This window comes from Fusarium verticillioides, chromosome 1 (assembly GCF_000149555.1).
Source record: "Fusarium verticillioides 7600 chromosome 1, whole genome shotgun sequence".
Lineage (NCBI taxonomy): Eukaryota > Fungi > Ascomycota > Sordariomycetes > Hypocreales > Nectriaceae > Fusarium > Fusarium verticillioides.
The window spans coordinates 591,850-607,725 of record NC_031675.1 but is presented as its reverse complement, the minus strand read 5'-3'; the positions used below and the strand labels follow the sequence as shown (position 1 = coordinate 607,725).

General features: G+C 50.4%; 7 protein-coding genes across 7 annotated transcripts; 5 read left to right on the top strand and 2 right to left on the bottom strand.

Moving 5' to 3' along the window:
* Positions 1-1,046: 1,046 nt before the first annotated feature.
* FVEG_09745 (hypothetical protein) lies at positions 1,047-6,468 on the top strand. The gene is made up of 2 exons (XM_018898808.1): positions 1,047-3,704; positions 3,784-6,468. Exons 1-2 carry the CDS (start codon positions 1,216-1,218, stop codon positions 5,687-5,689), a joined length of 4,395 nt encoding a protein of 1,464 aa, XP_018756758.1. The 5' UTR covers positions 1,047-1,215; the 3' UTR covers positions 5,690-6,468.
* A 108-nt stretch (positions 6,469-6,576) lies between these two features.
* On the top strand, positions 6,577-8,272 carry FVEG_09746 (hypothetical protein). Its single transcript, XM_018898809.1, has 2 exons — positions 6,577-7,244; positions 7,294-8,272. The coding sequence occupies exons 1-2, from the start codon at positions 6,609-6,611 to the stop codon at positions 8,176-8,178; spliced, it is 1,521 nt and encodes a 506-aa protein (XP_018756759.1). The 5' UTR covers positions 6,577-6,608; the 3' UTR covers positions 8,179-8,272.
* Positions 8,273-8,474: 202 nt separating this feature from the next.
* Positions 8,475-9,708, top strand: FVEG_09747 (hypothetical protein; the record flags this gene model as incomplete). The annotated part of the gene is made up of 7 exons (XM_018898810.1): positions 8,475-8,600; positions 8,654-8,931; positions 8,979-9,006; positions 9,053-9,088; positions 9,137-9,256; positions 9,303-9,482; positions 9,535-9,708. 7 exons carry the CDS (start codon positions 8,475-8,477, stop codon positions 9,706-9,708), a joined length of 942 nt encoding a protein of 313 aa, XP_018756760.1.
* Positions 9,709-10,845: 1,137 nt separating this feature from the next.
* Positions 10,846-11,503, top strand: FVEG_09748 (beta-1,4-N-acetylglucosaminyltransferase; the record flags this gene model as incomplete). The annotated part of the gene is made up of 1 exon (XM_018898811.1): positions 10,846-11,503. A coding segment is annotated over one exon (592 nt), but the record flags the coding sequence as incomplete, so codon positions are not given.
* On the bottom strand, positions 11,354-12,781 carry FVEG_09749 (hypothetical protein). Its single transcript, XM_018898812.1, has 3 exons — positions 12,423-12,781; positions 11,975-12,357; positions 11,354-11,920 (listed from the first exon to the last, which is right to left on the bottom strand). Exons 1-3 carry the CDS (start codon positions 12,540-12,542, stop codon positions 11,554-11,556), a joined length of 870 nt encoding a protein of 289 aa, XP_018756762.1. The 5' UTR covers positions 12,543-12,781; the 3' UTR covers positions 11,354-11,553.
* A 54-nt stretch (positions 12,782-12,835) lies between these two features.
* FVEG_09750 (hypothetical protein) lies at positions 12,836-15,062 on the top strand. The gene has a single exon (XM_018898813.1). It carries the CDS (start codon positions 13,010-13,012, stop codon positions 14,831-14,833), a length of 1,824 nt encoding a protein of 607 aa, XP_018756763.1. The 5' UTR covers positions 12,836-13,009; the 3' UTR covers positions 14,834-15,062.
* Positions 14,828-15,582, bottom strand: FVEG_09751 (elongator complex protein 1). Its single transcript, XM_018898814.1, has 3 exons — positions 15,484-15,582; positions 15,201-15,405; positions 14,828-15,142 (listed from the first exon to the last, which is right to left on the bottom strand). The coding sequence occupies exons 1-3, from the start codon at positions 15,544-15,546 to the stop codon at positions 15,117-15,119; spliced, it is 294 nt and encodes a 97-aa protein (XP_018756764.1). The 5' UTR covers positions 15,547-15,582; the 3' UTR covers positions 14,828-15,116.
* Positions 15,583-15,876: the final 294 nt, after the last annotated feature.

The window sequence follows — 15,876 nt, the reverse complement described above, 5'->3', positions numbered from 1 at the left end:
ACATCAAGGTCCCCTAGAATTTCACCTTCGAGAAGCCCGGTTATCTCGCAATCCATCCACATGGTACAGCAGAGATAGGGATCAATAGGAAGGGTTCAGCAAGTCACACCCCCTTCATTCCCATCTCATTCCCTTTCATCGCATTCACAGTCACAACTGAAAAAACCTTATCAGTTCTCTCAACACTCCCCTCCTCAACATATGCTGTGTTGCAGTTTCATTAACAACTTGGCCTCAAATCCCTTGTTTTGACCGTCTTAGATAACAATAACCAGTGTTTGAGCCTCTCAACGCTATAATCACTTTCCATCCAACCTCTCTTTCACATGGGCACCACGGATAGCTCTCCCGGTGCCGCAACACATTAATTAGTATCCACTGGGGTGACCGCCGCTGCTGGGCTTATCCAACCGCTTGGGAATTGGGTTCCTGCGATGAGCACAGACTTGGGCTGAGTTTCCCGGTGTGTGCGTATTGGTTACTAGGGCTGATCTGCTGCTGCTGCTGCTCGACCAGCAATCCCTTCATCCATACGATGTTTTAGTTGCGGTGTAGGCAGAGACATCCATACCGGGGAACGATGAAGCCAGGGCCGGAACTTGGCAATCAAAGAATTCGGCCTCCGGAAGTTAATTGAATACGGCCACTAAGAGCCCGGAACCCCGCGAAATGGGACAGTGATGGGCTGGGAATGGACTGGATTGCATTGACGTCTGGCTTGACCTGAAAAAAAGTATCCGGGTCACCTTGACTTTGATCAAGTCACCCCGCCAGAGAGGCAACCCCTAGTCACTGCCAAATGCTGGGCTGGGTGCTGGGTCAGGTACTTGTCAGTCAAAAAGATACATCTTTTTTGATGGCTTGATGTTCTAGGGCACTCTCCCTAGCCTCCACTCCCTACAGTGATTGACTGACTCTGCTCTGCTGGGTTTTACTGATGGGACTGCACTGGCAGTGCCCCGCCCGGGCCATGAAGTGCCCCTCTCTCGGTCTCAGATAGCACTTTGACTTGCCTTACCGCCCCCCGAAAAAAGCCAACCTAAAGCCAGAGGCAAGCCCCCGGCCCCGTATCTACGAATCATTCCTCCACGCCCACATCTTCTCCCATCCACATTCATCCTCACAATCTCAACTCACAACTCGCAACTCTCTCCTCCTTCTTCCTCTCTCCTAACAAACCAAGCAAAGCGTGTCGCGCCAGATGTCCTCCTCCTCATGTCCAGTCCGCATCGTCTGTCCGAAAATGCCGCACACGCCGTTCAGGTGAGCGAGCCAGAGCAATGTATCCGTACCGGTACCTGTTCCAGTTCTGCGCCTGTCCCTGAGGCCCTGCCAGATACTTCTGCGACAGGCCATGGCGCTGGTGCAGGCATAGCCATAGCCGTAGGCGCGGGCGCCGGACAAGATAGCAGTGTCGCTGGCCCTAATCATGATTATGATGATGTTGATGATACCCATCAAGGGCACCTTGACCAATCCCCCGCTGTCGCCCTCGCTGATGCTGTCGCTGCTGATCCCGCAGCCGACAACACTACTCCCACTCCCTCTTCCGTCTCTCCCTCCCTACCGCCACCCTCTGCAGACAAGGTGCCCAACAACGTGCCTGATTCTGTTCCTGATTCTGATTACGTGCCCCGTGGTGATGCCAATGCCAGGGACACTCCAGACCAGGCCGATACCCTCCCCGTCGGCGCTGCTCTTGGCCCTGCCTCTGCCTCTGCCTCTACTGCCAGTAATAAGAAGGCCCGTGGCCCCGGTCCCCTACCGAGGCAGACCGGTCCTTCCCTGCTGACCCAAGCCTTGGCTTCCGCGAGAGGTATCACCAATGTCAAATCTCCCAAATCCTTCTCTCCTACATCTACTCCTCCTATAACTTCGCCCTCTCCCGCAACTCTTACAAATACATCTACTGCCGCTCGACAGTCTAACCTAGACAAGACCGTCCCATCTTCTGCGACCTCCTCGACTCCAACTACTCCCACTGCGCAGTCCAGTCTTTACTCCTTGACAGGACCACCAACCGCACCAGCGAGCCTCGCTTCCCAACACGATCGCGATAGCGCCTCAAACCCCTTCGAATCTTCTTATCACAATGTTCCAGCTCAGCGCACCGCTCCTAGGCCGTTAGCTAGAGCCACTTCCGAATCTATCAATATGGGAGCGTCTACTACTGTTACAACGATGACGTCGCTCGTCCCTCGGGAGGCGGCGAGCGTCCCATCGACTTTCAGCCATTCAACTCTTGCTACCACACTTCGAGGTGCTCTTGATCATCGTGAACCGATTGACATGCCCCGCGGCAAGGCATCGACATCTTTGGATCTCGATAGACAATCTGTTGACTATTACCAACCTCAAACTACAAGCTACACATCGGCCCTTATAGACCGACCCGTCCCCCCCGATACTCGCACAGGAAACAAGACACTGCCTTCGGCGACGCGAAAGGAGGATGCGAAACCCGTTCCACAGAGGCCGATACAGTGGGCAAAGATGCCGCCCCATTGGAGTGGCAACGGCGCTGAAAAAACCGAAAAGATATGGTCCATTGGTTCTGTGGAAGGACAAGAAGAGGACGGCTTAGTTGAGAAGTCTGTGACTGAAGCAATGGCTGGCCTGGAGCATAATGCTCGTAGCCGCAAGTCTAGCTACAGCCTACGATTCTTCAAAGAAGGTCTGCCACCAGAAGATAAGCCACGTCGCAAGGATACAAAACAAACGGCGAAAGAAAAATTGGCACCTCTTGAAGAGGACCATAAAAATGGCGTGCGCGAAGCTTCTCAACCGACAACCTCTGACAAAGAGCCAACAGCCGTTCGCACTCGCCAGGAAGACCGAAAAGGTTCTTTTTTCACCTCGGATTCGCTCGATGAGCAGCCTGTTCTGAGCACATCTCCTAGCGAGGATTATTTTTCCATTCCAGTCAATGGCTCCATCAAATCTGAAGACAAGGCGCCGTTGCAAGTGCAGCAGCCAGTCTCCCAGGCCAAAGATGGAAACGAACAGGTGGAGTCGGCCAAAGCTGTGGGGCCGATCCCGGTCGCCAATACCGAGGCCGCCCGTGAAGCCGAAATTGTGGAGTCCAGACGGGACTCGGCGGGCAGCGCTCATACTGATGTCGGATCTCGCGATGATGGAGAAGCCGAAGAATCTGGGGAAGAAAAGATCTCATCTGCCGTCTTTTTGCCCCACCAAGAGCTCCAAGATCCTTGTGTAAGTGAACCACAGGACCGCATTGCGGCCCGTAGTATTCGCGTGCGGTCTCTATCGCAAAGTAATCAGCGCCCGTGGCTTGTGAAGGCCGATGAGCCAGAGTCAGAAGCCATCCATGAGAAGGATGAACCTCCTTATGGAATTTCCCGTCACCCTTCTCGTGAGAAGCTTACCTTGAAACGCGGTGACCTCATCCCTCAACAAGGTGAAGAGGGAGCCGTTATTGAGGAGGAAATCACAGTGACAACTGATTCTCATAAACAACCGCAAATCGTGAGCCAGTATGAAGACCATGTCCATGATCATCAGCATGACCCTCAAGAGCCTCTGGAGGCGATTGAGCTCATTCCGTATAAACATCAAGTTGGTGGACACACCACCCTCTGGAGATTCTCTCGAAGGGCTGTCTGTAAGCAACTCAACAATAGGGAAAATGAGTTTTACGAGACTATAGAGAGATATCATCGTGATCTGTTGCCTTTCCTTCCTCGGTACGTCTGATCGAATTGTGTTTAGCGACCCTTTGAGCCTGGATTATCGAGATCGTGCTGAAATGCTAACTTCTGACAGCTATATTGGTGTATTGAATGTCACCTTCCAAAAACAGGCTCGCCGAAAGAGCACGTCCAAGAAAGACGAGGCGGCAGCAGCCGAGCGCAAGAAGGCCCAGGAAAAACTTGAGTCTAGTAGAAACGAACTAGAACAGAACGAGGGCCAGGACGCCATTAAAGTCGAGAAACCGACAGGCAGAGTTATTAGCCAGTCTCTCGCCAACAGCAACATTCCTGTCCCAACGGTCACTTTTGACGACAACAGGCACATCCTCCCCCGAAACCTTCTCCAGCCAGTGCCTTTGCCAAGAGAATACCGACGACAAAGTATCTCAACTTCCACTGTATCCAATCCGTCCGTGCCATCTTCCGGAACATCGAGCAGACCGCCCCTGGATGAGCGACCCAATAGTTGGGGCGCAACCATGGTCAACAAGAGGTTGAGAAACGAGGTTTTCAACGACGCTTTCTTGAAAGAACCTGTCAAGATTCATCGACATCGCCGACCACACCAGCGATCAATTCCACGTCCTACTTTGCAACGTCTCTTACGATCCACCAATTCCGACCCTGCTTTGATCAAAAGTAACTCCCCGTTCATCAACGGCCACGATGAAGCAAACGACTACCCTCAGGAACGAAAGATTGCGCATCACTACTCACACAGTGATCTCGGACCTGGCATGGATGAATACGTTCAGTCTGAGCCTGAGCAGGCTCCCGAAGAAGTTAAAGATGTGACTGGAACAAGCGCTCCAGAGCCGGAAACTCTGAAGGAAAACCCTCTCGCAGCGAAGAAGAAGCGCAGGTACTCTGCTGGCGGTCTTCGACGGAAACCTGAGGATGTTAGAGAATCCAGGGGAGATTTGAAGTACTTTGAGGAGGCTGATGATGCTGGGTATAAAGGAGACAACGAAGATAAGCCCAAGCGACACTCAAAGACACATTCTGCGAATGGACACCATCATCATGACACAAATGGCGCCCACCATCATACACAGTATCTGGAGCATCTACGCCCTGAAGATGAGTTTGCCATTGAGTCGGCTGATCCCACCCCGGCCATGGAAGAGACCGCCCATGAGTTCACCAAGATTCCTAGGCCAGTCAACCCGAAAGAGGCAAAGACTCAAAAGGACCGAGTCGAATACTTCTTGCTCTTGGAGGACCTTACCTCAGGGATGAAGAGACCCTGTATGATGGACCTGAAGATGGGAACTCGACAGTATGGCGTCGAGGCTACTCCAAAGAAGCAAAAGTCGCAAACTGAGAAGTGTCGAAACACAACATCAGCTGAACTAGGCGTTCGAATCTGCGGATTACAAGTATGGAACGCTGCGAAGGAAACATATGACTTTCAGGATAAGTACTATGGCCGTAAACTGAAAGCTGGGGACGAGTTCCAAGGCGCATTGCAAAAGTTTCTATACAACGGTGTCGACCTGCATAGTATTCTGCGACACATTCCAGTGGTGCTCAAGAAGCTTGGGCAACTCGAGCAAATTGTGAGCAAGCTGAACGGTTACCGTTTCTACGCTGCGAGCTTGCTCATGTTTTATGACGGCGATACGTCCGAAGACGCGGACAACGAAACGATGTACGAGTCTACCACGGACTGTGCAACAGATACAGAGGAAACTTCGCGAAAGAAGGCGAAGAACAAGAAGGAGATTGATTTCAAGATTGCGGATTTCGCCAATAGTGTCACGCCCTTTGATAAGATTGACGACAAGCCTTGCCCTCCACAGCACCCTGATCAACCTGATGGTGGATTTCTCAAGGGCTTGCGTAGTCTGAGGAGATATTTCCTCCAGATTCAAAGGGACGTGAGACAGGAGCTGGGACTTGATCCTTATGGTAGATTCTCGCATCACACGGACTATGCCGGAGATCTTGATGCAGAGAATGGGATGGCCAGTCTTTAGATTGCCTTGTTAAGGATGGTGGTGTACGTTTGAGACGAAGTGTCTGATACCCATTACTTCTTTTCAGTTTGGACGGTTTTACAAATGGATTTTTGCTTTTGCTTTTGCTCTTGCTTTCGCTGGAGTTTGGTTTGTTTTTCTTGGCACTTTTGCTTTCCTCTTTCATGGCCAACTTCTCTCCCACGGAGGGACCCTGGAGTTCACAGGAATTATCACCATGGCGGTATGGAACTGGAACAAAACCCAAAGGGTAGAAGGAACAGGACTTATGTCTTATGACATGTTGAATTCAACTCAAAACATACCCTGCATCGGTTATGGCGCAACAGAAAACGGGAAAGGAGGGGGGCCGGAGCTGGAGTTTGAAAAGCCCGTCTTTATTGTCGACTCTTTGTTTCACTTGGGCTGGAAGTGAGCGATGGATCGAGGAGGATGGAATGGCAGCAGCTCTGGCTTCGCTGCGGGAAGTGCTTGGTTTTGGATTTCTTGACGTGCAGTTTCGTTGGAGTTGGGATGAGGAACGAAAACCAGAATGATGATGGTGTTTTTTTTGTTTGGCGATCTGCTTGTACCTTGACGGCAGTGAAACGGGCATATCCTGGAGGTTTCGGCAAGGTAGCTCCTAGACGTTAGAGAAAATGCAAGCTAAAGGTCGTTGGTTCATAATCTGTACTCCGTACTGAGGTCTGAAATCTTGGTCTCGTATCTAAACAAGTGAACATATCTGCAAGACTAAGTTAGCGTCGCAACTGGTTCCTGCGAGATACCTGTTAGCTAACAACAACCCTGTCCAGCCTACCATTTGTGGTTGGATGCATCGTAAAATGCTACTATACATGCCGATTGTTCCTGTGACAGCTATATATTCTCTCCATAGTAATTCAGCGCATTCATCTGACCGTAAATCTCACCAGCAAACATGGGTTCCATTATATCAACGCTTAAATCAACGGCATCAGCCATATCAGCTGGTCTGAGGACTGTTCTGACGCTTCAAAGGCAATTCTCATCTCTTCTTGAACGCGCGTCCTCAGAGCCAGGATTTCCCGTGCCAGAGCCCACAAAGTCATACTGGCTCGACGACCCGCCATTCCCAGCACTATGCGACATCCAAGATGACAAGCTTCCCTCCGAAGTAGACATTGTCGTCATCGGCAGCGGCATCACGGGCGCAGCTGTAACGAAATCTCTGCTAGAGCTGTCCAACTCTGGTCTAAGAGTTGTAGTCTGTGAAGCAAGACAGCTATGCAGCGGTGCAACGGGTAGAAATGGCGGGCATATTAAGAGTGCGCCATATGATGAATTCGCCATGTTCAAGTCAAAATTGGGACCGGAGAATGCGAGGAGGATCGTGAGGTTTAAGAGAAGACATTTGGAGATGATGAAGCAGCTGGGGAAGGGGATTGAAGTAGCTGAGGTTAGAGAGGTTGAGACTGTAGATGTTTATGTTGAGAGGGAGGATTTTGGAAAGGCGAAGAAGCAGGTTGAGGATATTAGGCAGTGGATGCCTGAGGAGAAGCATCGGGTTTGGGAGGCGGAGGAGGCGAGAAAGGAGGTGAGTTCTATTCAGATGGAGATTATGAGTGAAGGACTAATGAGGACAGTTTGGTTTGAATGAGCTTGTTGTGGGAGCTGTGACTTACACGGCTGGTGCACTGTGGCCATATCGTCTTGTCACGAGTGTGTGGAACGATTTACTCGGGAAATTCCCCGGGCTGAGTATCAACACTCATACACCCGTTGAAAAGGTATCACATAACCCAGATGGATCATATACAGTTACAACACCGCGTGGAGTTATCAAGGCGAAGCACGTTGTCCACACAACGAATGCTCATGCCGGACAACTCTTACCTCCAGTAAGGGGCTGTGTCGTCGGTGCCATCGCACACATGAGCGCTCAACGACCAGGATCTTCATTCCCCCCAACCCAAGGAAACCGCTCATGGTCTGTGATCTACGGCCCAGGCTTCGACTACATAACCCAACGCCCAGATCGACCAGATGGAACAGCCGGTGATCTAATGATAGGAGGAGGTTTCTTCCGCAGCAAGGACGACGGTCTCGATCAAGTTGGAATCTGGGACGATAGCAAGAACCACGCCCTTCCGCTAATGCACATCCGCGGCGTGATGCCTTCGGTTTATGAACCAAACTGGGGCACCGGAAGCAGTCTTATCAAAGCCTGGACTGGAATCTTAGGGTTCACGGGTGATTTGATGCCCCTTGTTGGACGAGCCCCTGGATCAAAAGGGTCAGGGGAGTGGATGGCCGCTGGGTTCTGTGGCGAGGGGATGGTGTATGCTTGGCTCTGTGGGACGGCGTTGGCGGTGATGATTCTTGGTAGGGAGGGGGAGAAGCTGGGAGAGAGTGTTGGAAGGCCAGGGGGACGGTTGGACGAGTGGTTTCCAGGGGATTTGCTGGGGGTTGATAAGGAGAGGTTGAGGAGGGCTTATATTGCTAATGCGGCCGAGTTTTTGAGTAGATGATGAAGCAATGATAAATGGATGATTTACTGGTTCAGCTGAGATTCTGGTCTGTGGCGTGGTGTTAAGTGAAGAGTTGACGGCTGTCTGCCAGTGCAAGCTAAGGCTGCATGCATCACCACTTTCATCTCACGTGTGATTGACATACTTCACTTCTTATCAATGCACATCTTCATTTATTAATACTGCCTCTTTCTTTCGTTTCCTTCTCTTCATCTTCACCTTCACTCTTTTCCAAGCGTTGCAACTCCATCCTTTTTGAAAGCCAAACCGCAGCAACTCCATTCCTCCTCATTCCAATGTCACTCCTCAACATGATGCCCCAAGAGCGCATCGACTCATGGCGTCAACGCGTTCCAAGCCGTATGGACCGCGACGATCCCTTCGAAGGAGACCACTTCGACGAACGTCCCTCCACACGCCTCGTATATCTCCCTTGACAATCTTCCTCTCGGCATTACTAACCATGCCTCGACAGACTTTTCGTGATGTTTCTCCTCCAGAGGCTAGACCCTCTACGCGCCTGGGGTTCTTCCGCGCTGCTACGCCTATGTTCGGGCGTAGTTCTACACCTTCTTCTACTCGACCTGCTTCAAGCATGATGCAACGAGGTGCGGAGGGGAAGCGAAGAAGCTTGTTGAGCTTGCTTACTCGCAAGAGGAAGAGAAAGGAGCCGGGGGAGATCCCGAGGGATCCTGTCCGTTTGAACTTTTTGTTTGTTGGGAGTAAAGCAGCTGGTCAGACGTCTTTGCTATTGTGAGTTTCCAGAGGTTTGCGTTATTGTATATGCTAATATTGGATAGTCGATCTCGCTATGGGTACTTTCCTGATGTGAGTCTTCCATTTACGCAGGTGAGTTCATGCTGACATCTAATAGTCGAGTGCCTTTTCTCGTCCTTTGTATGAGACCTACGTCAACGAACGAATTTACCACAACCAGCCTGTGCGCATGGAGCTGTAGGACACCTCTGGCGTACCAGACCTAAACGTCGTCGAAAAGTTGACCTACATCGAATGGGACGCCGTGTTTCTCTGCTTCGACATCTCGGATAAGATATCCATGTACACAATCATCCAATGGGTAAGCTCAGCATTGCACCGTTCACGGTATAAGACTAACTGAGTAGTGGCATCACGCTTCGAGCCAAGGCTTCACCAAATCCGCGAGCTTTGCGCCACTGCTGTACCTTATCGGTTTAAAGAAGGATCTGCGCGACCAGTGCTTTTTGGAAGACCATCAAACTGGTTCTGCGTTCTCGTCTTCTGGACTGTTGGCGTATCCGACTTGCTGCATCTGCTCATCAGAGGTAGATTCCCCAATTTCTCTAGGTACCATGAATTATGTTTTGACGTATTTAGGCAACCTGGCAGGCTACTCGGATTGGAGCACACAAATACATCGAATGCTCAGCTGCCACTGGTGAAGGGATGAAGGAGGTCATCGATGACTCGGGGAGAGAGGCAATGAGAAGACTGGTGGGGCAAGTGCCTGAGGATGAGGTGGTCCCCAAGAAGAAACGTCGTTTCTTCTGAAGTGTTTGAGTACTGGGTTGTGCTCCGACTGTCGAGTGACAGTTGGATTCTTGCTTGCTTTGTTGGATGAGGGCTGTACTGAGGAGAAGGTTGTAATGAGGGATGCACATCTGGCCTCAAGAGTTTTAGGCGGGAGTCTTTTCTTTTTCGAAGCAGAGGCTAACAGTTATTCTGGCAAAGATGTGCTCTGGAATTACACTGGCTTATAAGATGAAGGGATGTAGTTCAGCGAGATCGAAACTTGAATGGTTGATCCAGGGTAGTTAAATTCAATGGTGTAAGTCAGTTCAACAACTTCATGAGTCTAGTCCTTGCAGTAGGGACGGCTATAGATTTTATTCTGGGGCCATGACAGAACCTGTATGCTTATATTGGGGCCGATAAATTTATTTCTGTTTGGCACACCCATATGCGTTTTGTGAAATACACACCTCAGTCTGTTTCATCAGATGGGCGGCAGTCGGGTCTACGCTGCCAGTGGCACAAGTAAATTCCACTTGTCAACTTGACCACCTCAAAAAGTGCCAGTGCCAGTTGCACGACAATAAAAAAACAGCGAAAACAAAGTCCGTTCGTTCATTGATGCTCTTAAGTTCTTTCTCCTTTTTAGAAATTTTATTTTGGTCTCTTGATTCAACGCCTACATGAGTTTGGACTCGTCGCGAAAATATCTAAAAGGCCCACCTGTCAAGATCAACCTCAACCTCTCACATCACCATACGAACACAGGGACATCAATCTACTATCAAGAGTGCTCAACGCAAACATGGTGATGCTTATCGTCGCCGCAGGCGTAGGGCTTGCGATGGGCTCACTTGCCGCGCCCCGACCGCTCGTGGCCTTTCTCTCTGCCATGTCCATCTACTTCGTCACCCTTCTCATTGTATTCTCTGTAAGCCAAATCTCACAACCGAGACCAAATCTCACACTCCAATACTGACAAAACCAAGGCTCTTCATATCCGACTTGTCAAACGTCGCCGCAGAACAGTGAGCAGAGAACTGTCTTCTCTTAACCAACGTCGCACTCCTTTCGACTACCGCTGCTTTATTATGGGCTCTGGGGGACACACGAAGGAATTACTCATGGTAAGTTTCCCCTGTCTCACAACGGTCTAAACCCAGCTCACGTTCCCTGGATGATGGATGATGGCTTCTGCAATTTTGATGGGTTTCACCGACGATACTTGATCTCTTCTGGAGATACCATGTCGCAGGATCATCTTGAAGATTACGAAGCAGACCTGAAGACACTGTGTGCTGCTGAAGGCACAAACCCAGGGGCATACGACGTTTTCACCGTCACTCGTGCGCGCCGTGTTCACCAATCACTCCTGACTACCCCTTTCACGGCCTTTCTCAGCATGGTCAGCATCTTCCCGGCTCTCTTGACTCCGCCACCCAAGATTGATGGTGCCGAGCTCGCATATCCTACCTGTATCTACTCCAACGGACCCGCGACTGGCTTCTTTGTCGGCCTGGCAGTGCATCTTCTCAAGCTACTGGGCAGGGTACCTGAGAACTCAATGCACTTCATCTATATTGAGTCCTGGGCTCGTATCAGCACCTTGAGCCTCACGGGCAAACTCTTTTACTACACTGGCATCGCGGACGTTTTGGTGCAGCACCAAGAAGTTGCTGATAAGTATGGGCTTAGAAACTGTGGTGAGATGGTCTTCAACGCTAGACGACCGGATGTCTCATCGACAGATGATAAAATGATGGGTTGAAATCCCAATCCAAGAATCTCTTGGAATATGCGTTTCTGCTTTTGATACATAGACAATAAAGGTTACATGGTTTGTGTACATGACGGGTATCATCCGCCCTCTCTAACATAATGCTATCAAGGTGATTTCTTGCCCTCCGCAGCCTCAGCCTTTTCCTCAGGCTCTGCATCTTCTGCGACATCCTCCTCCACGTCTTCAAGACCAAAGTCCTCAATCTCGGAGTTGCGGCTCGCCTCTTGTCGCTCCGTCTCCTTCCCAGCCCAGATCTTCCAGTTCTCAAACTCTCGGTCCTCGAGATGGTGCGAAACATCAATGCGGGACTTGCCAAAGTAGGCGCCCACGTGCTTGGCTTCCTCGAGGGCCACCCGCTTCTCGATCTCCTCTTCCTGACGTAGACGGTAGAATTCGCGGCGTGTTATATCGTATGCCTTTCGCTTCTCGAGTTTCTCGTTCTCCATTAACCATAATTGCCGTTGAACGACACTAGAAGAATGTTAGCTTGATCCCCATCAGACCACAGGATCCAGAGAAACTTGCCATTCACCCGTCAAGGGAATATTAGGCTGTCTCAAACCCTTGCTCCAATCGCAGTGCTGGTAATCCTTTCCGTCCGACTCAAGAATAACACGAGGTCTCGCCAACTCCCAAGGATGATCTCGATAGAACGTCGCCCGCAGCCTATCCTCAATGTACAATATCTCTTGAGGTCGATAGAGGTTCTTTGGCTTTGTCACTCTGGATTTCGGGCCCCTTATACGGGGGGTGACGTTTCGAACGAGTGTCTCGGCCGGAGGGACGGATTGCATGATGTTGTACCATGGCGGCGTGGGGATGGATTTGCCGCCGAGGACGGTGTGGTTGAGCTCTTCGGTGACTGTTTGTAGGACCCTTGCAGGTCGGATCTGTCTGCCTCCCATGGTCTATTCAGCGGTGATGTCAGTAGAGGTTCAATTGGGTATGGGGATATTAATGGAGGCGGCCTTACGGTATCAATTGACGCTCTGATTGGGAGTAATGCCACGCGGGACCTGGCTTGAGCCGCAGTGTCGTGGTGGTGAGTGGAAATTTTGGAGATGCATCGGTAAATCTTAACGCCGGGTGGCATGTTGACAATAAAGGCTGGACACTGAATCCAGCAGAACCAAGTAAATACTCAGATATTACTTTTCAGACAGAACATTCAACAGTGTTTGCGCCAATCTATAATAAAATAAAGCGTGGTGCTATCTAAAGTGAATCATTTGTTTTGTGCATTCAAGAAATCTCTTACTTTTCTTTGCCTTATCTCTTTACATCTTGTATGTCACAGCGCGGCTTTTATTTTCACCCTTCATCTGGGGTATCTCCCCATAGCTCAGCGCGAATGACAGTGCAGCAAAAAACCATCTCGAAAAAGGTCCCACTTACAAGAACAAGCCTCCCGTCTCAACTTCCGCTGGCATTAGCTCTTCCTGAGAGAGATTGCCGATCTGATTTCTTTCTCAGCGCCATTTCCCGTGTTCATCCTACAGTTCGAGACAAAATATCGCTTCGGCTACGAATCAGAAGTCGCAGCATCATGAGGAGGAGCTCATGAAAGTCTCTAGTCGATTAGACGGCTCCCTCTGTGCGGTGCTTTCGAACCGACCGTCGGCCAGTTTTGGGGTTACTACCACAAGGAGGAGTCTCTGTACTGTGAGAGAGGCTGGGAAAGAGACACAGAGAAGAAGATTGAACTCGAGACCCCCTTTCTCTTGTTCCAAAAGCTCACTATGGCTTCTCTCGACCTTTTCGCCCGCTACCGAGGCTCGACGTGCCTTGCCTTGCCGTCGCTCCCGACCTGCCCTGAACAATTATAGCACCGCTTCCGCTGCCGCCGCACCGATACCTCCGATAAATCAGAGATTCCATACTCAGTATGGCCACGACCCTCGACACCTCATGGCTCTTGTGCCACAGGAAGATGCGGGAACTGTCGAAGAGCACTTGGAGTACTATCGGGATCCATACCGAAGGGGTTATGCCCCCGCAGACGGCCAGAAAGTCCAAGTGTCGGAAAACAAAAGAGATGTTGAATATCCGACGGAGGATGAGACCTTCAAGGCCGATGAAGAGACAAAAAAGTCGATTGCAAAATTATGCAAAGCCATTTCGTACAAGCTCCGCCACCCATACCGAGCAACCCTCGACCCTATATACGACCTGTACCTTCAGCTTCCAGAACCAAGGATGTTGTATCTCACCTGGCCATGGCGAAACAGGTTATTGAAGATTATGGGGTTACCTCCAAAGCGAAATTCAGAGTCGATGCTGCGTTACTTTGCGCTGATCGCTGATGTCAAAACCGCCGGATTGACGCTACGACGGACACATTGGAACTATGCCTTGGCTTTTGCAACGAAATACACAGCTCGCGTAACGACAACCGAGATGGATACTGCTTTGAGGCTGTGGCAAGAGATGGAGCGATCACCCGATGTCAAAGGAAACGAAGTTACGTTCAACATTCTTTTCGATGCTGCCTCAAAAACTGGAAATTTTGCTCTCGCAGACATGATTTACAATGAGATGGAAAGCCGAGGTTATCAGTACAACCGATACCATCACGTCAGTCTGATACACTATTTCGGACTCAAGCTGGACTCGAATGGGATTCGTGCGGCCTACAAAGACATGGTTGAGGCTAGTGAAATGATTGACACTGTTGTGCTCAATTGTGTAATATCAGGCCTGTTGCGATGTGGCGAGGAGTCAGCGGCTGAGTTGACATATGAGAGGATGAAGTCCGGTCACGAAATGGCGCCCAATATCCCGGATAGGGACTACGGTATGGGTCGGGTCATTACCAAGGTGTTGATGATGTTTACGAGAATTGGCAAGAAGCATCCCGAGCTTCAACAGCCGTTGCAGAAGCAAATGCAGCTCTCGCCAAACCTTCACACATACAAGCTGTTCGTCGAGCACTACTCGGTCAAAGTTGGAGACTTGGCCAAGGTGGCACAGTTTCTTGATGAGATGAAGTTCCTCAGGATTCCCATTCACGCGACGATCTTCTTGTCTCTATTCAAAGGATTCTACTCCCATGGTGGCTTCACTGGCTCTGAATGGAGTGAGCAGCGGCTAGAGGGAGTGTTGAAGGCAATGTACCAAGCACGAGACGAAAGCATAAGAGGGTTTACCATCGACAGATGGTTGGTCATCTGGGCTTTGCGAGCTGCCAAGAAGTGCGGCTCAAATGAGACCGTTATTGAAGTGTACGATCAGATGGAGAAGCGCTGGGACATTCCGCTGGACCGACAGCCGTTCATCGAGTCCATACTTCAGACCATTCTTGACGGCGCAGACATGAAGTCGTCGACTGGTCAATGGGAAGGACCGTCGTATCGAAGATATAAAAAAGATGGAACGAGATTATGATGTAACAGTAGATTTTGTACTACCATGTACTTTAACTTAGAATAATACCCCGGGGCTCTAGAGTTCTGTATATAAAGATCCGGTTGGCTGGGAATTGCATAGCTAGCGATTGCCATAACCGTATTTTCACGTATGGGTCGATATAGCTGGTGGTCGAACAAATGAAATTTCGAATCAAGAGTCGAGAATGACTGATGTCTATTTCGGATATTTACACCACATTCCACCTCGAGGCTTCCCAGTCTTTCAACGCAACAGCAAATCCAATCCGCAGGCGAGTAATTTACTGGGGCTTGTAGGTCTGGTAGACTGCGCAGCTCGTTAGCATCGTGAGTCGGAGAACATCGGGACGGAGGAAACCACGCACCAGCAATGCCGAAGGGAGCGAAGAAGCCGGTGGCCATGAAGGTCCAGTATCCGACGCCGAACCACTTGCTTCGGGGGTTGAAGGGGATGTTGCTGTAGGCGCCCTCGGGGTAGTGGTAGGGCGAGGACATGCGGGCGCGGGTGGTCTGGAAACCTCGCTTGGTGACCAGAGAGGTCGTGGTTCGGGCGGCGGCGCGGGAGAGCATCTGCGAAGGGGGTCAATTCGGTTCGTGAGAGCTGGGAGAGGAGTTGTGAGCTAGTCAATGGCTTGGGGGTCGACGTACCTTGACGGTGAGGAGTGGAGAGTGCGAGATGGAAGCTTGGGGATGTGTCAGTGATGATAGCATCCGAGGTCAGAGATGGTGGTCTGAGGTTTGGAGAGCAAAACGCTAGTAGGTCACGTGCGGAGATACTTTGTACTTTGCTGACATGGAATCTCCAATCGGCTGTGATTGGATCGTAAGTTTGGAGACGTGACGTCGGCTGTAACCGCAGCATCGGCAGGTAAAAGATATTCCTAACTGTGAGCATTTCTCTGAAATGTTAGATGCCCTGTTTGCCTAAGTGATATGAAAACATTTAAGGTCACTGGGATAATAGTATTGTGATAAACAGTCCATATTTGCTTATAAAATACAGATCCGGGCTTAGCTTCTGTCTTGAACTACCTATTCCGG